Source organism: Mirounga leonina, unplaced genomic scaffold, assembly GCF_011800145.1.
Source record: "Mirounga leonina isolate KUSES-001 unplaced genomic scaffold, KU_Mleo_1.0 Mir_169, whole genome shotgun sequence".
NCBI lineage: Eukaryota > Metazoa > Chordata > Mammalia > Carnivora > Phocidae > Mirounga > Mirounga leonina.
The window spans coordinates 18,646,484-18,674,401 of NW_023270431.1; the positions used below are offsets into that span (position 1 = coordinate 18,646,484).

The 27,918-nt window shown below is 35.0% G+C and overlaps 1 protein-coding gene across 4 annotated transcripts in view; it reads left to right on the forward strand.

Annotated features, from left to right (window-relative positions):
• Nucleotides 1-551: 551 nt before the first annotated feature.
• Nucleotides 552-27,918, forward strand: part of ARL6 (ADP ribosylation factor like GTPase 6) — a 41,464-nt gene continuing 14,097 nt past the window's right edge. The window contains exons 1-6 of one of the 4 annotated variants that reach the window (XM_035015183.1): nt 1,151-2,108; nt 2,577-2,669; nt 3,655-3,804; nt 11,307-11,368; nt 11,810-11,878; nt 15,615-15,709. In XM_035015183.1, the coding sequence (XP_034871074.1) occupies nt 2,613-2,669; nt 3,655-3,804; nt 11,307-11,368; nt 11,810-11,878; nt 15,615-15,709 (433 nt within the window). In that variant the 5' untranslated portion in view covers nt 1,151-2,108; nt 2,577-2,612. The other 3 variants (XM_035015184.1, XM_035015185.1, XM_035015182.1) reach the window with 3 other exon arrangements.

The following is a 27,918-nucleotide window of genomic DNA, read 5'->3' on the forward strand; positions in this document are numbered from 1 at the left end:
AAGGTGGTTAACGTTAAGCATTCAGACTATTCCTTTCCTGACCACCTACCGATTTGATTCTGGGGACAATAATCACAGATTATGGCTAGCGGAAATCTCTTCAGATCAGACAGCTAAGACGCCAGAGTACAGGCATACTTCCTCCGCCGAGTCACGCTTCCGACTTTTCACACCGGTTTTATCTCCACTCCCTACCTACATTAACAGTTTTACTTCAGGACTCCAGGGTCTGAGGCCCGTAAGAGACCGGGAAGCCTCCGTGGGAGAGGCAGCGCAGAAACTCTGGCGCATGCCTTGACAGAGAGGGCACAGCTGTCTTCTTCGGCCGTCGAAACACGCTGCGCGCGTGCCCGGTAAAGACGCAGAGGTTCCACGTCCCTCTGGGATCCACACGGAGCGCCCACCCCGGCGTGCTGGAATTGCTGATATTCTCCCGAGAGGCTGGGAGAGACCGTGGCGGAAAGAAGCGCACGCGCAAACGCTACGCCAAGCATTTCCCACCAGGCTCTGCGCACGCCTACAACTCCCATCATGCTCCATCGGAGACAACACTGCTTCTCGCAGGAAGGCGGCCGTTCACCCCGCCACCCGTCTTCACACCTTTAATACTCCTCGGTGTGCCTCTGGCATTCTCGGGAGCTCTTCAATCCCATAAACAAGAGTACCAAGGCTACTTCCTAAGACCTCCAAGGAGGCGTGGCTTCGGGACCGGAAGGACGTCCGGTTGCCAAGGGAACGCCACGCGCCTAGGCGCCTGCCCAGCCACTGATGCTTCGGCTGAGGCGCAGGCAACCAGTTCACCCAACTTGTAGATACGGCTTTGCTCAGGAGCAGGGATTCCTACAATGGAGGCATAGAGACTAAGGCTGAGAGACGCCCGATATTTATTCCAGAGACGTATACGAGTGAGTGAGTGGTCCATTCCTGTTCCTCTTCAGCCCCTGGGCCCGCAGAACTAACTTCAAAGACCAGGGATCCCCCCCCCCCCCCCCCCCCCCGTGTTTGTAGCCAGCGCCGCCGCCACCAACACCACTCCCGTCGCGTTTTAGAATTGCTCTTTACTCTTTCTTAAGGTTTTTACTCCGTACCGTTGTTTCTAAAGTGTAAGAAGTGGAAAAGGAAAGGATTTATGCGGTGAGTACTAGGGGTCCCAGGAGACTCATGGTTTTGGGCGAGTTTGGTTGGTTGGTTTTATCATCGCCCAGTTTTGTGTTTTTATTTGGTGTGTGGGAAATGTAATTGAAATTTCATCCTCAGAAACTGAAAGCCGAATAAAAATGTTTGAAGTACTAAAAGTAGGCTATAATTCACTCTAGGAACTTTTTTTTTTTTTTTTTACGTTTACAAAGTACCATTCATGGTGTTTTTCTCTGCCCCACCACGATCTGCGGCTTACTACCTTCCAAGCTGTTTGCTGTGGATAATATCCTAATTCCTCAAGACTTTCCTGGCAACAAGTAATCCTTTAGAAAGCAGTTTCTCAGATAACAACCAAGAGAGTTTGATTGGCTGGTGCGCAGTAAAAAAGTAAGATAAGAAACTGGAAAGGTAGATCAGAGCCAGACTGGATCTTAAAATTAGCTACGCGTGAACATTTGGACTTTATTCTGAAAGCCAGCAGTTCTCAATAGGAACTGTACATCAGAAACACTGTATAGCTTTTTAAAATGCGGATGCCCTAATCCCATCACCAGAAATACTAATTTAGTAGTTAATTCCAGTGTGCAGCCAAAGTTGAGAATCATGGCTTTAGGCATAGGGAGCTACAGAAAACTTTATCTCCCACTGTGCACATAGGGCATGGTAAGTAAATGATGAGTGGCTTAAATTGTTATCTTTCCTTCTTTCATACATGGAAAAAGTAAACTTACAGAAATGTATGATTACTAAGAAATAGAAACATGCATGCATAAGGCTATAATTACATCTTTTAAAACAACTGACTTCTACATTGTATGTCCCAAAATATTTTATTAACAAGCATTAGTTTTAATAATCCATGAAAAAGGGTTGGAAAATCACAATCCAGGATTCTTTGGAAAATGAATATTCAAGTATCAAGTTTTTGACAATCGATGCTTTATAGTGGATGCCCAGAGGATGATGAGGTGAGAAGTCGTCATATTTTTTTAAAATCTGTTCAAAATTGATTGGAAAATGGAAAACAAGATATTGTCTTTTTTTTAAATTAACATATAATGTATTTTGCTTCAGGGGTAAGATACTGTCTTTTTATCAATATGTTTAGTACAATAAATAACAAAGTGAGAATAGCAAATCTACTTTGAATTAAAATGGTCTGTGTGAATTGTTTCATGATATCAGAAGGCTAACTTAAAGTAGATTGTACAGATGTTCCTTAAGCTGAGATTTAAAGGAATGGATTGAGTGAGATTTGAGTCTCCAACACAAGGAGAAAAGTGGCACAAATGGAGTACCAGAAATCAAACCCAATCTTTGGATAAGACAACTGTGGTCTCTTATAGGCCCCATGCTCTGGTGGGGCACCGTGCTTGCTCCTTTCTGCACATCATTGAAATTTGGTTTTGAAATTTCTGTCGGTATGATCCCCCAAGGGGCCTAAGCAAAATCGATGATGCAGCCTCCTTTTGATGCAGTTGTCTTGGAAACCTCATCATTTAAGTTGCTGCAGCTTCACATTCTTCAAGGTATGGCCTTACCTAGGATAGTGTGGGATAAAAAATACTCGAGGAGTTGGGGGATGACAGGCTCCTGGAACTTTAGATGGAGATGAGAATAAATCAATTAAATGAGATGAGTATTTAGAGAACTTTGAAAAGGATGGTCAGGAGAGTAATAGGAAATATTTGGGACTTAGGCAGATTGTAGTTACTCCTATAGCAGTCCCTGCAGCAGTTGAGGGCTGGCAACAGGGATATCTCTCTTCTCCCATGATAACATTTTGGGGAGTGATGGACCCAAGGGGAGTACCTTTGGAAAGTTTCATTTGGAAAGTTCATAGCAGGTTATGAGCAAGCAATATGTATAGCAGTATATTATATATTAAAGTAAATATATCTGTTAGTATTCTTTGTTCCTCTTGATAGAAAATGCAACCTAAACTGGATATAATCAAGCAAACAAACAAAAACAGTGAATTTAATAGTTATTCCTTCAGATTATTGGATAATACAACAATGGGGCTGGCTTCAGAGAACGATTTAGCCAGTGGCTCAAATAGTGTAGCCCAAATCTCAGTTTTTCTCATTTCTGACCTGCCTTCTACTTTCTGAGCTTCGGCATTAGGCTCTACATGAACTCCTTTGCCATACATTGTTCCAGATTTCTAGAAAGGCTGCAGATATTTTCAAGATCACAGTGGCAGACTCTACATAATACTGAGTTTAACCACATTTTCTTCTTAAATATTGTAATTTACCAGAAGAAATATACAGCTATTTCAAGGGCATTGTTCTTTGTGTTGCCTAGGGTTATAAACTGCCAATCTGCATTTCAGATAAGGCTCCTTTGTGCTAATCAGCTTAAACTTTGTTTCCTAAATACAAAGCTACTTGACATGGTTTTTATGATTGTGTCTTTAAATTATTAATTTTTTTGATGCACATGTTCATATTTTCCATACCTAAGTTGCCTGTAATGATTGATATATCTTTTTTTACTTTTAACTTGCAGCTGGTTTGTAAATATTTGAATCACATTATGGGATTGCTAGACAGACTTTCAGGCTTGCTTGGCTTAAAGAAGAAGGAGGTTCATGTTTTGTGCCTTGGTCTGGATAATAGCGGCAAAACAACAATCATTAACAAACTTAAACCTTCAAATGTAAGTATCTTTGTTAGATGCTTTACGTATTTTCTACTAGAGAAAGTTAACATGCAGAATTATTTTGTTTGCCATATTACTTCATATAATCATGTTATGAAATCCTTTTAACCTTGTAGTATCTTAAAGTAATAAATGTCAGTCGGGCATAATTTGCAGTGTATTTTATGTAGGTGTATAGGTGAGTCTTGATTATTTAAGCTGGAATATTTTCCAAATGTCTTTTTTTCTTAAAAGATCCTCACAAATTTGCCAAGTTTACTTTTAGGTATCATTGCCTTCTTTTTGGCTCCCTCTTTACAAGAGAAACAAAGGGAATGGTGAATCATTTTTATGGGTTCAATGGATAATTAAGACAGTTTCCCAGGAGTGTGGTATGCGTATCAGTAGTAGTAAGCAGAATGACTTTAAGTCATTTAAGTAATAAGTATATGAACATATAATTTTAATAACTGAAAAATATAAAGCGAGCACATTCAACACATGGTACATAAAAGTTAGGTTTTGCTACATATAAAGAAAATCCACATAACAGTGGACTAAATAAGATAGAAGCTTCTTTTTCTGTCATCTAAATAAGTCCAAGGGAGGTATTCCAGGGCTGGTGGTGCAGCTATGTGGTCAGTCATGAGACATCCAGGCATCTTCCATCTTCCTGTTCTGCTATTCTAAGTGCCTTTTTTCATCTTCAAGATCTCCGCATGGTCACCTTGGTTAACTGTATTCTAAGTCACAGGGAGGAGAAAAGAACAAGGCAAAAGAATAGGCCCTCTTGCTAAATAAGCTCTCTTTAAAGAACTTACCCAGAAGCATCAAATAATGATTCCTTACTTGTATCTCATTGGCTACCCCTATCTGTAAATGAAGTTGGATTTTTTTTTTTTTTTTTTTTAAAGCAGGGCATACTGCTGCTTCCAAAAATAATAGGAGTCCTGTAAGTATGGAAGAAGAGGAAAATGGATATTGGATAGACAACTAACATTTACAGTTGTAAATACACTTATTTAGGTAAAAGCCATTAGTGAATTAATGAAAACTGTAGAGTGAAAGACTAATATAGACTGCATAAAGATAGGGCAAAAACTAAGAAGCTGTTACTCTTAATGACTAAATGGCTAGAGAATGGGAAATATTGCTCCTAAATATGGTAGTTGCCTCCAGTGTTTCAGGTTGGGCTGAATAAGCACCCTTACTACTCCGTTTTCTTTTGTAGCAGCTTCAGTTTTACTTCTGTTTAGTTGGAGATTACTTTGGAATACAAAAAAAAAAAAAAACAAAAAAAAAAACAACAGTATTTCTTTTTTTCTGGTCATTATTCCCTTCTACATAGATGAGTTTACCACATAAGAACAACTAACTGCTGGTGTATTTTCAGGTGGGAGTTAGTGTGAGGCGGCCAGGATAAAAAACTGAAGATGGATTTGGAAGGCAATTTAGGTGTTTTAAGGAGTTCCCCAGCTGAGGTATACATTCTGAAGTCAGGCAAAGATAAAAAATATCAGCTGTATTTAATTTTGGAGGGCAAGGTTAGGTCTCTCCAGAGGAGTTGCTAACACTCTATTGTATTGAGATTTGCCTCCCAAAATTTCGGGGTTTCCTCCTCCGGGAAAGATCCTACTCTTCTAGGTTCATTGCATGGCTAAGATCAGATGAGAGTGCATTCTTGTGATAGGCATGGAGCATTCAAATGAGAGAGTAGAGAGAGGCAGAACCAAGAATGCTCAGTTCTGTTTCACAAACTGAGCAGTCAGAGGAGTAATTAGCCATAGAGAGGAATAAATTGGAGAAGGTGAGATAGAGAAATATGGAGTATCATTTAATGAAGTTTTCTCTATATGTGAAGATAGGGGAAAAAGGTTAAAAGAAGCCCACATACATTAGAGTCTATCTCCTGACCTAGGTGATTACAAGAAATTTCTTTATCAGTCTTTCAGAGGGAGATAAAGCATCCTACCCAGTTGGGTGGGGTCCAGAATTGATCTTAGAGAACAGTGAGTATATGTTAAAAGTAGAACCATACCCAATTGTGCCTTGGCCCATAATCAGTACTGTGGATCAGCTATCAGCAGATAGGCTGGGCTAATGCTTAAGAAACTCAGTGACTGGTGACCTATACTTCTGTAGGTAAAGCTATCAGCAGTAAGGAAGATTATAAGGAATTTTTTTTCGGTAAGGGCCTATTCTGTCAGAGGTGTTTACATTTTTCTCCACATCAAGGAATTGCCTCAAAGGTAAAAATTTTTTTTCGGTAAAACTAGTCTTGGGACGCCTAGGTGGCTGTGGGTTGTGTCTTGATGCTTGATTTCAGCTCAGGTCATGATTTCAGGGTCATGGGATTGAGCCCAGTGTCAGGCTCTGAGCTCAGCGTGGAGTCTGCTCCAGATTCTCTCCCTCTCCCTCTCCCCCTCCTCTCTCTCTCTCTTTTTCGCCCTCTCTCAAATAAGTAAATAAAATCTTAAAAAAAGCTAGTCTCCAATAAGTACAAAATAACTGAAACCAGAGCCACCATTAATAGCCACAAAATGGGGGCGCCTAGGTGGCTCAGTCAGTTAAGCATCCAACTCTTGATTTCCGCTCAGGTCATGATCTCAGGGTCCTGGAATTGAGCTCCATGTCAGGCTCCATGCTGAGTGTGGAGCCTGCTTGGGATTCCCTCTCTCCCTCTCCCTCTGCCCCTCCCTTACCTCTCCTTCTGTTAAAAAAATATATATAGCCACAAAATGGACCAGTCCACCAATGTCTGCTGTACTCAAAATTGGCAGAAATAATATTCAAAAAACAAAAAAGAATTTACAGTCTCCTTCCATCATTCCCAACAGTATAGTGATCTTCCAAGACATATTATTACCATAGGAATAATCTTTGATATGAATGGGAACGGCTTTCTTCCCTGAACAAGGATGTATTTTTATTTTTTAACCTACTTAGGGATTTTTTTTTCATAATTTCTTCTGTCATTTCTAGAGATTTGGGGCAGGAAGAGGAGACATCATGTGCTCCATCTGTGATCTTAAAATACTCTATAACCCCCATTTCAGACTGGTCTTGTGACATATTAACCCTGTTTAACACCACATTAGTCAGGGAAAGCCCCCAGGAAAACCTGGGTACACAGCCAATAACTAAGGTTTTTTAATTAATCTTCCAGTGCTTTCCAACATCTCTCTCTCTGTTATCTCTGGTGAATTATGGAACTAGCCTCAACTTGCTATAGGGCTATTTTAAGGGGATCACCTACTTTCTGACAGCACTTCCTGAGACTTAATCTTTAGGCAACTATCCTGTCTCCACAGAACAATTGACCTCTAGATCCTGAGAACACAGTAAGTTGCTCTGCTTTTTTTTTTTTTAATTTGGTGCTTATAGCCAAAAGACCACTTGAAATAGAATTTCTTAAAGACCTCAAAACCTCTGTCACACAGGTATATATAAAACACTTGTTTCCTCCATTTATCTGAACCAAAGAAATCTTTTGTGAGCCTACATCCACTATTAGAAACATTATTTTTAATGAATTAAGTGAATTATAGAAATCTACAGTGCAAAAAATTTGCAAATCTCATTTTATAGTTATGTCTCTTATTTTTTGTGGATAAAATCAGTTTCTAGATAACTAGATACTTTTGGACCCAAACTGGCTTTAAGCTATCCTAATGCTTATTTATTGTCAATGTATTGAGGATGCTGGTGTTTTCTAAACTGATGCATAATGGTGGGGAGGCATTTTAACCTGATCACTCAAGAATCTGGTCTTAAGTGTATTTTCTTAGAGATGCACCCTATAAGTACCTTTTTTTCCCCAATTTCCATTACCCCCCGTTTGCCAGTGGAAATCCTATCATACTACCACATCATCCAGATTTATGTTATTTAAAACAATCTGAGGGGCGCCTGGGTGGCTCAGTCGTTAAGTGTCTGCCTTCGGCTCAGGTCATGATCCCAGAGTACTGGGATCGAGCCCCACATCAGTCTCCCTCCTCAGTGGGGAGCCTGCTTCTCCCTCTCCCACTCCCCCTGCTTGTGTTCCCTCTCTCGCTGTGTCTCTCTCTATCAAATAAATTTAAAAAAAAAATCTTAAAAATAAAAAATAAAACAATCTGACATTATCTTGCATATTTAATTGGTAGCTTATTTATTAAATTTTTCCTCATTATAAATTTAAATTACTTAAGAGCATAGATCTGATATTATTCAACCCTAAATCCTAAATACCTATACTATTGTCTGGTATATAAGTGTATTTTGGGATGGACTGATGGGGAATTTTTTAATTTTCATTTTTGGGCAGGGAATGATGATTGATAGCACCAAGGATTTAATTTTTAGCAGACTTAATGAAACTAACCAAATAGGATGTTCTCTTAGAACTCCTGTTCTATTCTTGTTGATGTTAGTCTATCCTTGGGCTATCTCAGATAGGCTATTCCACTTAGGTAATAATTCCTATACTCTTTGCTTGGTTTGTACCATTCCCTGACCAATTCAGAGAATGACCAAATGTATTTGTTCCTAGACAGAGCAGAGAAGATTAATGTCGGAGATAATCTTTGGAATTCTTTAGAGGAAAATAAATCCCACTTGAAGTAGAAGCACGAGCTCACATATCTTGTTTTATCCTGATTAATTTGTGGAGTTTCTTCTTTCTAATTAGGTTCCATGAGAACTTTAGAAGTAACGGAAAGAGGGGTGCCTGTGTGGCTCAGTCGGTTAAGTGTCTGCCTCTTAATTTTGGCTCAGTCATGCTCTTGGGGTTGTGAGACTACATCATGGAGTTTGCTTGAGATTCTCTCCCTTTCCCTCTGCCCCTCCTCCCACTCGTATGTACTCTCTCTCTCTCTCTCTCCCTCCTTAAAAAAAAAGTGATGGGAAGAAAAGAAAGTTGATTAATTTTATCCTTGTTAAGTAAAACAGCAAGATATAAAAGAGAAGCTCTGGAAACAAAAAGAGTTTGTGAAGAAGCTGGGTGATTGCGGAGAGGCCAGGCAAATGTTCTAATTACAGTTCAGTGAAGACAGGGCTACTATTTTGAGGTATATTTTCTGAGATTTCTTTAGACGTTTAATTTCCTCACTTTATTACTGGTATTTTTTCCTAATAGTAATAGCTGATGATTTTATCATGATTGTGATCAAAATAAAAAATCAAAACCATGGAATATTTTGGGACAACAAAAGTAAGGAAACTCTTTATTCCAAAGTTTGTTGTGCAATGAAGAAACCCTAAGGACTGAGGCAGGAATCTGAATGGCAGGAAATAAATTCTAACATAAACAGAAAGATATTTTTGGAAGAATATAGGCAGCTCAATAGGATGGAAAGAAAAGCTGAATAAACAAACTTTAGAAAGGCAAAACCAGACATCTCTAAGGAGGCCTTTTCACTACTACGTTACTACTAAGGTGACTAAGCTCCAGTGACTTTTCGGCTTCTGTCTTTTCATTTGAATTTTAAATTTCCAGAAGTGGACTACCAAATTGAACATAATGGTGTGGGGCAACAATTTACCTTCTCCTGTTTTCACACAAAAGCAACATGATGAACTAAAGGGTTTTTTTGTTTGTTGTTTTTTAAGTTACACTGTGGCTGTATGGAGAAAATTGGAAAGAGACTGAAATCATTGAAAGTATAGTACCTCTGAAACAAATAATACATTATATGTTAAAAAAAAAAAAAGAAGAAGATAGCAGGAAGGGAAAAATGAAGGAGGGGAAATCGGAGGGGGAGACGAACCATGAGAGACTATGGACTCTGAGAAACAAACTGAGGGTTCTAGAGGAGAGGGGGGTGGGGGGATGGGTTAGCCTGGTGATGGGTATTAAAGAGGGCACGTTCTGCATGGAGCACTGAGTGTTATATGCAAACAATGACTCATGGAACACTACATCAAAAACTAATGATATAATGTATGGTGATTAACATAACATAATAAAATTAAAAAAAAAAAGAAAGATAAGAGAGACCAGAATGGTGGTCAGTTAAGTGGCTGTTATAATGAGAAGAATGGAAATCAATAAGAAATGTATTACAAAGAGACCAAATCACATTCTCAATATTAATAGGTGCAAAACCAAAGCAAATGACAGCACTGAGATATTTCTTCTGTATATTGATGCTAAAACAGAAATGCCAGAGTGAATACTTGAATTTTATATGTGTTTAAAATTCATTAAATTTAAAACATTTAACACTAAAAAAAAAAAGAAGAAAGTATACTTATGATATTTGTTGAGTAGTTGCTGAGTATTTCCTATGGACCAGGCACAGTGTTGAGTATTTTGCATTCATTAACTCATTTAATTCTCACGATAACTTTACAAGTTAAAGATAATAATAGATTTCACATTTGAGAAAACTAAGGTTTGGAGAAGTTGAGTAACTAGTCTAAGGTGGCACATTAACAGTTAGGAGTAATTAGAAGGCTTTTGTACTACATCAAAGCAAGAAATGTTAAGGGCCTGAACTAAGTTAGTGAGATAGGACCAATTTGAGAATGGTTTATAAAAAATGTAAGAAAACGAGGAGTCAAGAATAACTCATAGGTTATCAGAAAGTAGATGGTGTTTTTTATTCAAACGGAAGAATGGTTTTTGATGGTGAAAGTGTTAGGAGGCATTTGATGACTTGTCAGCTTAAGGCATTTTAATTGCCTATGGGACTTGCTAACAGGTCTCCTGCTGTACTCTTGCCCCTTGTAATCTGTTATCCACACAGAATTCCCTACCATGGCCTTCAAGGCTCTACAGCTCTTTGTTACATATAGCTCTCTGCCTTACTCAGTACATTTTAGACATACAGGCCTTATACTTTTCCTGAGTGGCAAGTCCCTGCTTGCCTTGGGGTCATTGCACTGGCTAATTCTTTTGACTGGAATGTTTTTGCCGAGATCTAGTCATAGCTTTTCTCCTTTTTGATATTCACTCTTGGGTCCAATGTTACCTCCTCAGAGAGGCTTTTTCTCAGCATCCTTTTTCCATGCCCCATACCAACCCTCCTCCCCCATTGCCTCCCATCTCCAAATCACCTTTCACTGTACTTACCACTTCCTGAAATTGTGTTCACTTGTAGTTTACTTGGTTATTGATGTTTACTTTCTCTAGGTAATAAGCTCCATGAAAGCAGCGACCATGTATATTCACCATCTAGACATGAGAACAGTCCCCAGTAGCATATATAAACTCAATAAGTATGTGGTGAAAGATCATGAAGTCCTGTATGTGAACTCAGAATGACTCATCAAACCACTTTACAGCTATGGTTACTTGTAGCAAGCCACAAAATGTGAATTAAGATATACACGTTATACAGATTCATAATTAGTAAACCTTAAACTTCTGTAAAGAATTCACACACAGTGATCCCACTGCAAAAATTATAATTTTGCTTAATTCTGTCATCTCCGTAGTGACAAATTTTAGAATTGGAAACGTGGATGCTTTTTTTTAACCTGAGGAAAAATTCATCTTTGGTAATTGCAGATTTCTCAATTTGTCTTTTCTCTTGAAGGCTCAATCACAAGATATAGTTCCAACCATAGGATTCAGCATAGAGAAATTCAAATCGTCCAGGTAATTCATTTTATTATACTTTTGACTAAGAAGTTGTGGGTGAGAAGTGATAATATCAGATTGACCTAGTCATTCGTTCTACTCTTAGAAAAAGAAATTTGTTGTTTCAGAAGTCCATAGAGATGGTAAATTATTTGTACCACTACCCCTGGATTGTTTTTCAGAATTTAGACTTTAGATAAACTCCGATAATCTCACTAGAAGGAAAACATCTTTTTTTTATATGTTATTCATTACAAAATCATATTTATATTAAAAAATTTAATTTATGGGACTTGTACTTGAAAATTGGCTCAAGTTGAATATTGTATATTCAAGGGTGGTTTCTTTGAAAACAATTTAAATTTTTAAGTAAAAGTAACACCTTGAGTTAGTATCTTATAATGTAGTCATGGTTTTTTTGTTTTGGTGTTTGGTTTTGTTTTGCTTTGTTTTCTGTAGTTTGTCTTTTACAGTGTTTGACATGTCAGGTCAAGGAAGATACAGAAATCTCTGGGAACACTATTATAAGTAAGTATGTTTATAAATGTTGGTTAACTAGATGAGTATATTTTAATAATAATGCTTAACAAATAAATCCAAAGGATTACGTGGGCTAGGTTGCAATATTTATTTTTCATATAATTTAAGCACATGTTCTAATGAAAAAATGAAAATGTTTTCTAATGAAAAAGTATAATCATACTTCATATTATTTCTCAAATGCTTCAGGTCCTCCGTGACCTTGGATCTTTGCATATGCTTTTCTCTCTGTTTTTAATGCCCTGTTCTATTTAGTTGCAGTTTAAAGTTAATATAGTCATGCTTTAAAGTTAACTCAGAAGTCACCTCCTCTGTCAAATTTCACCATTTTTGCCCAGTTATTCTGTCCCCAGTGTTCACACAGTACTTTACCATACTTGTTATGTCTTAAAGTCATGTGCCATAGCTGCCTCTCTAATGAGGGTGTGAACTGCTCAAGAGCAAGGATTATTTCTTATTCAGGTTATTTCTTCAAGGCCAAGTATGATGCTAGACATATAGATCGGTAAATATTTATTGAGTAAATTTAGTTAAAATAACAGTACTAACTTAAACAGTCGATCCATTTGTTCTACAAGCAATTCTAAACAAGATATTTGTCAGCATATGCAAATAAAGTGCTCACTAATTACTTCAGATTAAGAACTGTTAAGTTACTAGAACCCAAATTATTATGCCGTCTCAGGATTTGCATGAGGTAGTAAAATGAATTCATTAACTGTTCATATTGCTAGGACTCCTTCCTGTAAAAGCAATGTAACTTACTTTTGGAGTCTGAAACTTATAACCAGTATCCCTTGACTAAATGCCCTTTTGTCATTATGAACTCTTGCCTTGGAATGATTATGAGATGATTGCCCAGATCAGATTTTAATTTTTATTCTTTCCTGCTAATGTGGGAACAAACATTGTATTCCTCAGATTAGAGCCAAAGGAGATTTTTTTCAGATACTCTTTTCAATGAGTGCTTTAATAGATTGAAGTCATATTTAAATCATACAGATCCAGAGGACCGCTGAGGTACAGAGAAAAGATTTTGTTCTTCAGATTTCAGAGTCAGTTTGGTAAAGGGAAAGTGGCATGTTTATGGTAGCTTGCATTAAATTCTCTGGGGAAATGTGAGTTGTTTTTTGGTTTTTTTAGGGTTTTTTTTGTTTTTTTAGGAAACCTGAGTTTTCAGTGTAGGATTTTTTTATTCTTCCTCCAAAAAAAGAATTTTTAAAATGTATTTATTTTAGCTACTATTTCAAAAATAACATTTATTTTAATTACAGATAACAAAAATACATAGAAAATAGTTTCTATAAAAGGAAATGTTTCTGCTTTTAATTCCTTTTTCTTCAAAATCTTTTTGGAAGAAGTTAATTAGGAACACTATAGCTAAATTGTAGGTTGAATAGTGAATAGGGTTACTGTGGAGAAGTCTACAATAATAGTAAATTTATATCCTGTATCTATATTTTTCTAATTATGAAAGAACAAGTACATCTTAATCTATTAGACTGAAAGAGGTTAAAAAGATTAAGTCTACTGTGGCAAAATAAGTCACTCTTATGGTGGGAATGTAACATCTTTTTCAGGGAAATTTATCAATATCTTTTAAAATGAAAAATGTTCATGCTCTCTAGCCATCATTTTGTTTCTTGGAAAGTATCCTAGACTAGCACTGGTGGACAAAGTTAAACATAGAAGAATATGTGTTGAACACTGTTTATAATGATATCTCAATTATAAGAAGAAAAATACTACTCTTAACAAAAATATGTGCTTAGTATATATAGAGAAGGAAAAAAATTTAGTAGCATGTGCACCAAATCATTAATAGTATTTGTTTTGGAACAATAAGATTATAAGGGAAGTTTACTTTGTCATTTATTTGATTCTGTAACATTGATTATTGTATAATTATTGCATATTTATAATATGAAAGTAATAAAGTATAAAATATAAGGAGTACACATTTTTTAATATTTGGAAAATATAGAAAAGAATATAAAAAAATTTTCTCTAAATCTCACTACTAATAAATTTACCATTGTTAATCTTTTTTGTTTTTCTTCTTTCTTGAAATATAAAATGTATACTCTACATAGTTGAGAAAGGAGTCTTCTAAATTATGTACCATATAGAGTTTTTTATCCTGCTTTTTCAGTTAATATTCAGTGATAAGAATAAATCAGGAAAAACATCCAAAGAATATAACTAATGACTGGCTGTTTTGTTTTGTTTTTTTCACATGCCTATGCCTATTTTGTAATCATTCTATTTTTGGACATAAAAGCTATTCTCAGTTTTTGAAGATTATAAACAATCCTTCAGTTAGCACATCTTGCTGCATAAATCTTTGTCATAGATCATGTTTCCTTAGAATAAATTCCAGAAATAAAATTACTGGCTCCAAGAGATTTAACATTTTTAAAACTGTTGGTAGATATTTTCCAATCTTATCAATTTCCATGGCTACTAGTAATGTATGACTAGTGATAACCTATGTTCATTTTTTTTAAATGATAGGAGAAAATGGTACTCAAAAGTTATTTTATTTTTATGCTCATGTGATTGCTAATGATATTGAACTTTTATTTTTTAATGATATTGAACTTTTAAAATCTTAATTTATGACTGGAATAAGTGATTCACAAAAAAAGGTAAAGTGTCCAATAAATATATGCAAACATATTGAACTTTGCTAGCAATTAATGAAATACAGTGTAAAATACTATGCTGTTAGAATGGAAAAGAATGTTAAGAGCCATGCTGGAAAGGTGGGAAAAATACTGGTAGTAGTATAAATTGATAAAGTATTTCTGGAATACAGTTTGTCAATGTTTATCTAAAACTTTAAATTTTGTATGTATTTCTAGAAATTTTATTCCTAATTACAAGTCTTAAGATACCAAGAAATTTAAAAAATGTACTCAGGAGGATGTTTATTCCAAAGTTTTTCACAATAATAAAAATTAAAAATAATCTCTAAGTCCACAGTATTACTGATGACATATCTGTGCAATGGGATACTTTATAATCATTAAAAGAAAGGTGCAGAGGGAATCAGTGATTTTTTTTAAGTGCCACTGTGATCTGTAAGTGAATCTTTAAGCCAGTTTAGTGGTTGGTTATCAGCTTAAAAAAAATCAAATAGAATAAAATAAAAGCTATTTGTAAGTATTATTTCTGGAAACTTATTTCAAATATAGTTACATATACTTAAGGGTCTACTGTACCTTAATGTAAAATGTATTTCTCACTATGGTTATGGTAAGAAATATTTGAGAAACACTGGTGTAGAGCTTTAATGTTTCATATAAAAGTAGTTCAAACTATACTGCAAAGAAGATCAAGGAAATATATATATATATCAGAAAGGCAGGGTATAAAACAGCAAGATTCCATTTAAATACAAATGTAGGTACTCATATGTGAATATACACAAAGAAAATGTCAAAATTGACTTACCCCCAAATATTAATAATGATTGCATCTGTGTAATAGGATTATGGTTTTACTTGTAGTTTTTAAAAATTATGAAATAAGTCATTAAATTTACCATATTATCAACCAACTGAGAAAAAATTATTTTACATGAAATAGGACTGATGGTAATATAGTAGTCACTCATATAAACTAATATGTAATAAAAAGATAATACACAGGAAATGCAAATGAATGCTAAACATGGAAAAATGTATAATTTTATCTTTAATTTTTCTCATTCCTTCTACAGAGAAGGACAGGCCATTATTTTTGTCATTGATAGTAGTGATAGATTGAGAATGGTTGTGGCCAAAGAAGAACTTGATACTATGCTGAACCATCCAGGTATATGTGTGTGTTTGTGATATCTGTGCTTTAGGGTCTGTTTACGTAAGATGTTTTTTTTGTTCTTTGGTCTTGGCAGAAAATGTTGCTTATTCTATGTAATTATCTCATTTAAAATTTTTAATTTTTTTAATTGAAACAACATACAGTATCATATTAGTTTCAGGTGTACAATATAATGATTCAATAGCTCTCTACATTAATGAATATATTACTCTCCTTTGTTTTTGAATTTTAAAATATAGTAATTATTCAGAATTCATATCTATAGCACCATGTATTTTTTAAATTTCAAAGCTTTTTGCAGTATTTTCCAGGTCTCCGACCTTTTTATCCCCCTAAAATAAAAATGTTCTTCTGATTGCACAAGTAATGTGTCAATAGCAAAAAATGAAGACAGGAAAAGAATAAAGAAGGAAGTAAAAATCCATGTATTTCAACAGTCATTAGAATTATTTTGGTTACCAACTTTTCATACATGTGTATATATGTATGATTACACAGCATTTCTTACATATTTATTCTGAGAATTCTTCTAAAACAGATCTTTTCTGTTTTTAAACTCTTAACTACCAGCCCTACCCTCTTTCCAAGATACCAGTATTAACAATTTGGTATTTTTTTCTCGTTGTTATTTACTAAAATGGGATCATATTCTCTACACTCTTCTGCATTTAGCTATCTCAGAGAACATTAAATTATGGAAATCCTTTCAAGTCAAAATGAATATATGTAAATATTCTTTTTAATAGTGCCTAAAATGCCATTCTATGAGTATACCACCATTTATTCTGTTTTACCTATTATTAGATATTCTTTTTTTTCTCCACAATACAATTCTCCAGTAAGTATTGTGAAACTGCATTTCTAGCTTCACTCGTGGGAAAAGATTTAAGTAAGTGGTCTTTGTGCTATGACTTTTAGGAAGAGGTGATGGCTTAAAAGAAGTGTGGATTTGTTAGAAATAGAATGGGAAATAGCATGGGGCTTTCTAACAGTTCTTCCTGTTTAACCACACTAACTGGTATTTTTATTGAACAACCTTAAGCTTATTCAGATATTTGGGGTAATAATTATCTAGCCTGTATATTTTATGTGACTCTTTCACTTTTTTTTTTTTTTTTAGAGATTTTCTTTTTTTTTTAAGATTTTATTTATTTATTTGAGAGAGAGAATGAGATAGAGCGAGCATGAGAGGGGGGAGGGTCAGAGGGAGAAGCAGGCTCCCCGCTGAGCAGGGAGCCCGATGCGGGACTCGATTCTGGGACTCCAGGATCATGACCTGAGCCGAAGACAGTCGCTTAACCAACTGAGCCACCCAGGCGCCCAATGACTCTTTCACTTTTAAAAACTTAACAGGCTTTTATCTGGGTTATCTGGGTTGAGAATGCATTTTTGATTATGCATTCCCTTTGTGTTAATCTTTCCATTTTCTCCTCAAAAACTCTTTTAACATTGACCAATAATATGAAATGATTCCTACAAAATCAGCTTCAAATACAGTGGAAACCCTGGTTTCCTCAACTGAAGCCTTGTCCAAGTAAGTTATCTTTATGTACTGATGCATTTATTTTTTGGGATAGATTCCCAAAGGATTTCTCAGCTGAGGTAAACATGAACTTTAATAAGTTTAATTTTACTTTTTTACAGAGGTATAGTTGACGTACAATGTTACATTGTTTTCAGGTGTGTAATATAGTGATTTAACAGTTCTGTACATCATGCAGTGCTCACCACGATTGGTGTAACTACCATCTGTCACCATACGAAGTTAATACAATATTACTGACTATATTTCCTATGCTGTACTTTTTATCTCAGTGACTTATTCATTTTGTAATTGGAAGTTTGTACCTCTTAATCCCCTTCACCTATTTCACCCATCCCTCTCACTCCATCCCCTCTGGCAACCACCAGTTTATTCTCTGTATTTATGAGTTTTTGTTTTGTTGTGTTTTGTTCATCTGTTTTGGTTTTTAGATTCTGCATATAAATGAATCATGCTATTTGTCTTTCTCTGTCTTACTTATTTCACTTAGCATAATACTCTCTAGATCAATCTACGTTGTCACAAATGGCAAGATCTCATCCCTTATGGCTGAGTAATATTCAATTCAACATCTTGTTATCTATTGTTCATCTAATGATGGACACTTAGATTGCTTCCATATCTTGCTACTGTAAATAATGCTGCAATACACATAGGGGTGCCTATATCTTTTCAAAATAGTGTTTTTGTTTTCTTGGAATAAATTCCCAGTACTGGAATTATTGGCTTACATGGTACTTCTAAGAATTTTGATTTTTTGAGGAACCTCCATACTTTTTTCCATAGTGGCTGCACCAATTTACATTCCCACCAATAGTGTATGAGGGTTCCCTTTTCTTTACATTCTCACCAACACTTGATATTTCTTAATTTTTTTGATACTAGCCATTCTGGCTGGTATGAGGTGATATCTCACTGTTGTTTTGGTTTGCATTTTCCTGATGATTAGTGATACTGAACATCTTTTCTGTTTGCCATCTGTATGTCTTCTTCAGAGAAATATCTATCCAGGTCCTCTGCCTATTTTTAAATTGGATTATTAGTGTATTTTGGTGTTGAGTTGTATGAAATCTTTATATATTTTGGATATTAGTCTCCTATCAGTTATATGATTTGGAAATATCTCCTCCCATTCAGTAGGTTGCCTTTTCATTTTGTTGATGGTTTCCTTCACTGTGTAAAAGCTTTTTAGGTTAATGTAGTACCAGTAGTTTATTTTTCTCTTGTTTCCCTTGCCTGAGGAGACATATCCAGAAAAATGTTGCTACAGCCAATGTCCAAGAGATTACTAAGTCTTCTTATTGGAGTTTTATGGATTTGGGTCTTACACTTAGGTCTTTAATCCATTTTGAGTTTATTTTTGTATATGGTGTAAGAAAGTGGTTCAGTTTAATTCTTTTGCGTGTAGCTGTCCAGTTTTCCCAGCAGCATTTATTGAAGAGACTCTTTTCCCATTGTATTTTCTTGCCTCCTTTGTCGTAGATGAATGAGCATATAAGCGTGGGTTTATTTCTGGGCTCTGTATTCTGTTTCATTGATCTATGTGTCTATTTTTATACCAGTACAATACTATTTTGATTATTATAGTTTTGTACTATATTTTCAGATCTGGGATTGTGATACCTTCAGCTTTGTTTTTCTCAAGATTACTTTGGCTATTTGGAGTCTTTTGTGGTTCCATACAAATTTTAGGATTATTTGTTCTATTTCAGTGGAAAATAGTATTGGTATCTTGATGGGAATTGCATTAAATCTGTAGGTTGCTTTGGGTAGTGTGGACAATATTCTCCTAATCCATGAGCATAGTATATCTTTCCATTTGTTTGTGTTGTCTTCAGTTTCTTTCATCAGTGCCTTACAGTTTTCAGAGTACAAGTCTTTCACCTCCTTGGTTAAGGTTATTCCTAGGCATTTTATTCCTTTTGATGCAGTTGTAAATGGGATTGTTTTCTTTTTTCTTTTTCTTTTTCTAAGATTTTATTTATTTGACAGAGACACAGCAAGAGAGGGAACACAAGCAGGGGGAGTGGGAGAGGGAGAAGCAGGCTTCCCACTGAGCAGGGATCCCGATGCGGGGCTCGATCCCAGGACCCTGGGATCATGACCTGTGCCAAAGGCAAACGCTTAACAACTGAGCCACCCAGGCGCCCCTATGGGATTGTTTTCTTAATTTCTCTTTCTGCTGCTTCCTTATTGCTGTATAGAAATTCAACAGATTTCTGTATATTAATTTTGTATCCTGCAACTTTACCAAATTCATTTATTAGTTCCAGTAGTTTTTGGTGGAACTTTTGGGTTTACTGTGTATACTATGTCATTTGCAAACAGTGAGTGACAGTTTTACCTTTCCCTGCCAGTTTGTATGCCTTTTATTTCTTTTTCTTGTCTAATTACCGTGGCTACAACTTATAATACTGTGCTGAATAAAAGTGGCAAGAGTAGACATCATTGTCTTATTCTTAATTTTAGAGGAAAAACATTCAGTATTATATTAGCTGTGTATTTTTCATATGTTGGCCTTATTATGTTGATGTATATTCTCTCTAACCCCACTTTGTTGAGAGTTTATCATAAACTGATACTGTATTTTGTCAAATGCTTTTTTCTGCATCTATCATATGGTTTTTATCCTTCATTTTGTTAATAGGGTGTATCATGTTGATTGATTTGCTAATATTGAACCATCCTTGCATCCCTGGAATAAATCTAACTTGACCATGGTGTATGATCCTTTTAATGTATTGTTGAGTTCAATTGGCGATTGTTGAGGATTTTTGCATTTATGTTCATCCAGAATATTGACCTGTAATATTTTTTTAGAATGTTTTGTCTGGTTTTGGTATCAGAGTAATGCTGGCCTCTTAAAATGAATTTGGAAGGTTTCTTTCCTCTTCTATTTTTTGGAGTAGTTTGAGAAGGATAGGTATTAACTCTTCTTTAAATGTTTGGTAGAATTCACCTGTGAAGCCCACTGGTCCTGGACTTCTGTTTATTGGGCGTCTTTTGATTTTTGATTCAGTTTTGTTGCTAGCAATCAGTCTGTTCAGATTTTCTATTTCTTCCTGATTCAGTCTTGGAAGATTGTATGTTTCTGGGAATTTATCCATTTATTCTAGGTTGTCCAATTTGTTGGCATATAATTTTTCATAGCAGTCTATTATAATCCTTGGTATTTCTGTGGTTCTTTTTCAGTTCTTCTCCTCTTTCATTTCTGATTGTATTCATTTGGGTCCTTTCTGTCTTTTTTTCTTGATGAGGTTGGCTAAAGGTATATCAGTTTTGTTTATGTTGGTCTCATTGATCTTTTCTGTTGACTTTTTAGTCTCTTTCATTTATTTCCACCTGGAACTTTATTTCCTCCTTCTAGTAACTGTGGGCTTTGTTGTTCTTTTTCTATTTCTTTTAGGTATAAAGGATCATAATGTTTATTTGAGATTCTTTTGTTGTTTCTTGATGTAGGCCTATATTACTATAAACTTCCCTCTTAGAACTGCTTTTGTGAGGGGTGCCTGGGTGGCTCAGTTGGTTAGGTGTCGGACTCTTGATTTCAGCTCAGGTCATGATCTCATGGGTCGTGGGAAGTGAGCCCTGCATCTGCTTCTCTCCTTCTTCCTCTCCCTCTGCCCCTCTGCCCCTTTGCACACACTCTCTCTCAAAAAAAGAAATCTTAAAAAAAAAAAAAACCTGCTTTTGCAGGGTGCCTGGGTGGCTCAATTGGTGAAGTGTCCAACTTGATTCCAGCTCAGGTCATGATCGCAGGGTTCTGAAGTCAAGTCCTGCTTCAGGCTCTGCACTCAGTGCAGAGTCTGCTTGAGATTCTCTCTCTCTCCCTTTGCCTTCCCCCCACCCTGCTCATGTTCTCTCTCTCTCTCTCTCTTAAATAAAAATAAATAAATAAAATCTTTATAAAAAAAGAACAGCTTTTTGCTGTTTCCCTACAATTTTGAAGAATTGCATTTTCATTTTTATTTGTCTCTAAGTATTTTTTTATTTCCTTTTTGATTTCTTCATTGACCCATTGGTTGTTTAGTCTCCATGTGTTTGTGTATTTTTCTGTTCATTTTTTTGTAATTGATTTCTCGTTTCATACTGTTATGGTCAGAAAAGATGCTTGATATGATTTGAGTCTCCTTAAATTTATTGAGACGTGTTTTGTGGCCTAACATGTGATCATCTGTCTTGGAGAATATTCCATGTGTACTTGAAAAGAATGTATTCTGCTGTTTGGGGATGGAATATTTGTATATATCTGTTAAATCCACCTGGTCTAATAATGTTCATTCAAAGCCACTGAGCAAAGTTCCTTATTGATTTTCTGTCTAAATGATGTATCCACTGATGTAAATGGGGTCTTAAAGCCCCCTACTATTCCTGTATTACTGTCAATTTCTCCCTTTATGTCTGTTAATACACACTTTATGTATTTAGATGTTTCTGTGTTGGGTGCATTGATATTTACAATTGTTATATCCTCTTGATTTCTTTATCATTATACAATGCTTTTCTTTGTCTCTTGTTACAATCTTTGTTTTAAAATATATTTTATCTGACATGAGTACTGCTACCCCAGCTTTCTTTTGTTTCTATTTGCATGGAATATCTTTTTCCATGCTTTAATTTTCAGTTTGTCTGTGTCTTTAGGTTCTGAAGTAGTCTCTTGTAGGCAATATATAGATGAGTCTTGTTTTTTCAATGCATTCGGTCACCCTATATATGAACTTTTTAAAATTGAAGTATAAGCTGTTTACAGTCAAATGCTCAGATCTTAAGGACATAGTTCAATAATTTTGACAAATGCATACACTCATATAACTACACTGCCTGTCAAGAAACAACATTTTCATTACCCCAGAAAGTACTTTCACACCCCTTCCCAATCAACACTTAACACCTCATACCAGAGAACTAATCTGATTTCTATCACCAGATTAATTTTGCCTATTCTACAGTTTCATATAAATGGGGGTAAAGGCACATACATTTTCGTGCATAAGTTTTTTTATTTGGCATAATGTTTTGGGGAGCCATCTGTGTTGTTTTATGTATCACTTGATTATTCCTTTTTATTCTATGTAACATTCTATTATGTATGTTTATCACAGTTTGTTTATCCAGTATCCTGTTGAGTGACATCTAGACTGTTTCTAGTTTAGGCCTAGTATGAATAAACCTGATATGAACATTCTTGTAAAAGGCTTTTCATAGACATATTTTTCTCTCTTCAAAAAATTCCTAGGAATGATACTGCTGGGTCATAGGATAGATGTATGGGTGATATTTAAAGAATTTCAAAGTGGTCATACTATTTTACATTGTCAGTAACATAAATGAGAGTTCTAGTTTATGCACATCCTCTCCAAGATTGATGTTGGTTTTTTTCATTTTAGCCTTTCTACTGAGTATATAATAGGATCTCATTGTGCTTTTAATTTGTATTTTACTGATGATTATTAATGTTGAGCACTTTTGCATATTCTATTCACCAATCTTGTACATTCTCTTATAAAATGTCTTTTTAAATCTTTTGCCCATTCATTAATTTGGTTGTTTGTCTTCTTATTATTGAAAATTTAACATTTTGGGGCGCCTGGGTGGCTCAGTCGGTTAAGCGACTGCCTTCGGCTCAGGTCATGATCCCAGGGTCCTGGGATCGAGTCCCGCGTCGGGCTCCCCCTGCTCTGCGGGGAGCCTGCTTCTCCCTCTGCCTCTGCCTGCCACTCACCCTGCTTGTGCTCTCTCTCTCTGTCAAATAAATAAGTAAAATCTTTAAAAAAAAAAAAAAAGAAAAGAAAATTTAACATTTCTTTATAAGTTCTAGATAGGAGACCTTTGTTAAATATATGTTTTGAAGATTTCTCATCAGTCTGTGGCTTGCCTGTTTATTTTCTTCATGGTATCTTTTAATGAACAAATATATCTAATTTTGATGAAGTATAATTTATCAATTTTTTTTTTAATACAAGCTTTCTATGTACTCCCTAAAAAAATCTGTGCCTACCCTAAGATTACTGACATACTCTCCTATGTTTTCTTCTAGAAGCTTCATAGTTCTGGCTTTTATGTTTAGGCCTGGGATCTATCCTGAATTAATTTTTGCACTTTCTTCTTACAGATACCCAATTATCCCAAAATGTATTTATTGGAAAAAAATTTTTTTTCACTGAATCACTTGTCAAAAGCATTTGATTTTCACACTTCTTGAATTTAATTGGACTGTATATATGTGCACCTGTTTCTGGACTCTGTTCTATTCCATTGATCTCTTTTATGTCCTTTCACATTTGGCTTGTTACCATGGATTTATAATAAATCTTGAAGTCAGATAGGAAAAATCTTCCAATCCTGGTCTACTTTTTCAAGATGATTTTGGTAGTTCTAGGTGTTCCATATTTCAAATAAGTTTTTATATCAGCTTACTAATTTTTTTAAAAAACTTGCTTAGGTTTTATTTTATTATATTTGGGGATAGTTGACATCTTAACATTGGACTTAACACTGAATGTTCCAACTCATGAGCATGGTATGTCACTTAATATGTTTATCCTTTTCCCAATTTCCCTGTCTTTTATGGTTTTCTATAGAGGTCTTATACATCATTCATTCAGCTTATCCATAAGTTTTTTTTATATTTTTGAAGCTATTATAAATAGTACATTATATTTCATATTCTAATGGCTCATTGCTAGTATGTGAAAATACTGACTTTGTATTCTGGGAGGTTGTTAAATATATTTATTCTAATAGTTCTTCTGTACATTTCTTAGAATTTTCCCTGTCTAAAGTCAACAACAACAAAAATTCTACTGCTTCCTTTTTAGCCTTTTTGTCTTTTATTCTTTTTCCTGTCTTATTGCACTGGCTAGGGCCTTCAGTACAATATTGAATAAAAATGGTAAGTTTTGTCTTATTCCTACTTTTCTTCCTGCCCTAAATCCTGGTGCTTGCTTCTCTTCCTTACTAATAAATGTCCTTTGTGGCATTTTTTTTTTTCCAGAATAAGGCACTTTTTCCTGCATTAAAAACCTGTTCAGGTGATACCCTTTTTCCCCAGGGATTTTCTTAATGACCTATGGAAATTCTTTTTTTTTTTTTTTTTTAAGATTTTATTTTTTTGACAGAGAGAGACACAGAGAGGGAACACAAACAGGAGGAGTGGGAGAGGGAGAAGCAGGCTTCCCTCGGAGCAGGGAGCCGGCTGCGGGGCTCGATCCCAGGACCCTGGGATCATGACCTGAGCCAAAGGCAGACGCTTAACAACTGAGCCACCCAGGCGCCCCAACCTATGGAAATTCTGTCTGCTACCTCTTGGTTGGCAGAAGCTGCTCCTCCTGTTATCTTGACATTTTTTAAGGCAGACCTCTTCCTAAAATTACCAAATTATCTTTTGTTAGCATTAAATTCTCCACCTTCCTATTGCTTTATGTTCATATAATAACTTCACTTTTTCTTGAATCATGTTAGAATCTATAGGTATGCCTTTCTTACAGCAATTCTGCACCCACATAAAAGCTACATTTCAATACAAGGTAAAAAGGTATTTCATGAAAAGTGCAAGATTTCCATGCCTGCTGGTGTAACTACAACAATGACTTCATGAATTTCCTTTTCTTTTTTCACAATGGCCCTTATACTGGCTTCATTTATCTTGAAATGGTGGGCATCCAGAGCTGCAGACCTCAATCTATGATACATATCAAACAATTCAACTTTTTCTTGTAATGTCATGATTTTTCTCCGGTTCTTGGGAGCATTTCCAGCATGACTGGTGGCACTTTGTATGGGTCCCATGGTGTAATTCAGGATTTACAGTATTACACAAAATAAGATGAAAAAATATATGAGAACTGTGACAGCTTTTTGTGATACACACAATTTACTAGAGAAAGGAACTGCTCACATAGAGATGATTAGTATCACATAGCATTTTAAGCAGATCCTTCCACACTTGAGGTCACTGCAATAGCTACAGGAGGTGGCTATGAAATTATTACAGCGGTACAGTATTACTACAGTTAATTTTATGCAGTTTTGATTTAATACTGCATCTTTACACTTGTTTGCATTTCTCTCAACTGTGAATGCTGCCATATTTGGTCTATATGTGCATAAGAATTAATAAATTTTAACTTTTTATAATAGATTTGTATATCTTTTATGGTACTAAGTGATAAAATCATCTCATTTCTATATATATTTTATGCATTCATGAGATGCCTAACTTTTTCTTAATTTTCCTTCAGTGTTTCTAAGCTTCATGATTTGTTTACAGGATTTTTCAAACTGTTGCAAATCTCCAAAATATTCTTCAATATATTTATTGAAAAAAAGGCACGTATAACTGGGCCTGCACAATTCAAGCCCATGTTATTCACTATCATTATCATTCATCATTGATAGATACTTAGGTTGTTTCTGTATCTTATTTCCATTCTTTACATTTAATATTTTACCACTGATTATGATGCTCACTAGGGTATGCTTATATCTCTATTGGGTCAAGGAAATTTTCTGTTATTCCTAGTTTTTCAAAATGTTCCATTATAACCTAGTGTTAAAATTTACCAAATGCTTTTTCTACATCTATTACGATGATAATATTATACTGTATTCACATATATTAAACCAAGCTTACATTCCTGGGTTAAATCTCATTTGACCATTGAATATTAACCTTTTGATATATCATTGAGTTGGATTTGCTAACATTTTATTAAAAATTTTTGTTTTTGTGCTCATAAGGTTTTTGGTTTGTAACTCTCTTAAAATGCTTTATTCATCAGGGTGATAGAGACCTTATAAAATGAGTTGGAAAATATTTACTCTTTCTCTTTTTATTTTATTTTTTGGATTGGATAGAACTGGTATTATTTCATCCTTAAATGTTAGATAGAATATATGAATGAAGCCATCGGGGTTGGGATTTTGTATGTGTGCGGGAGTATGGGGGAGTAAGAGGGACTGTGAATCAGGAGTTAGATTTCATTAAATGATATAAGGCTTATTAAAGTTTGGTATTTTTCCTTGGGTCACTTTTGGTAATTTTTGACCAGATTTTAAAATTTATCTATGTTGTCAAGTTTACTGACATAAAACTGTTTATAAAATCCTCTCGCTCTCCTTTTAACGTCTGTAAAATCTGTGTATCTTCCTTCATTTCTGATATTGATAATTTATGTTTCCTCCATTTTTTCTTGTTCAATTTTTTGAAGAGGTTATTGGTTTTCTTAACTTTTTAAGAACTCTGGCTTTGTTAATTTCTTCTGTTGGTTTGTTTTTTAAAAATTTTTGTTAATTTCTGTTCTTTGGTTTATTATGAAATTTCTATACTTACATTGTATTTCATTGTCTATTGCCTTTTTCAGATGGAAGTGGAAATCATTGATTTTACACCTTTTCTAATAGGAGCATTTAAAGCAATACATATGCTCTAAGGATTTAGTTACATGTCACAAATTTTGATATGTTTGTTTCCTTTATTATTTAGTTTGAAGTATTTTCTAACTTACCTTGTGAGTTCTTTTTTGATCCTTAGATTATTTAGTAGTGTATTATGTAATTTCCCAAATATATGGGAATTTTCTAGGTTTCTTTTTGTTATTGATTTCTAAATTCCATTTGATGGAATAACATAATCTGGATGATTTCATCCTTAGAAATATTGGGTCATCATATATAGTCTGGCTTGGTGAATGTTCCATCTGCCATTAAGTAAAATACGTATTTTGCTATTGTTGGATGAAGGGTCTATAAATGTCAGGTGATAGTGTTCATTTATTAGATGCATATACAGTTAAAATTGTTTTGTCTTCTTGAGTGAGTGACACTTTCATAATTTTTAAATGTCTGTCTTTTTCAAAGAGGGAGAGAGGCAAACCAAGAAACAGACTCTTAACTATAAAGAACAAACTGATGGTTACCAGAGGGGAGATGGGTGAGGGATGGGCTAAATAGGTAATGAGATTGAGGAGGGCACTTGTGATGAGCCTGGGGTGTTATATGAGCATACAGTGTTGTATGAAAGTGTTGAATCACTATATTGTACACCTGAAACTAATAATACTCTGTATGTTAACTAACTGGAATTTAAATAAAAACTTTTAAAAAGCACTGACATATAATAAACGGCACAGAGTACAACAACAAATGCCTCTTTTCCCCTTCTTCTTGAACACTACTTTGTCTGATTATAGTGTAGCCCAGCATGCTTTCTTACATTTATGTGTATGCATGTTTTTCCATCCTTTTCCTCTCAGCTTGTTTGTGTCCTTATGTTCACTGTGTTTCTTGTAAACATCATATGGTTATGTGTAGCTTTTTTATCCATTCCGACATTCTCTGTTGCAGGGTAAATTCTAGCTGGACTAAATATTTAAATGTAAAAATCACACCAATGCAGCAGTAGAAGAAACTATGGGAGAAGTTTAAAATAATTCTGGGGGCAAGAGGAGGTCTTTCCAACTCTAACACAAAACCCAGAATCCTAAAAGAAAAGATTGATGAATTTGACTATATAAAAAGTTTTTAATTATAAAACAAACCATGAGCAGTTAAAGGCAAATGACAAGCAAGGGGAAATATTTGCAGTTTATATCACAGCTACAGGACTTTTTTCCGTACTACTTACGGTGTTTCTACAAATCAATAAAATAGAAAATAAAAA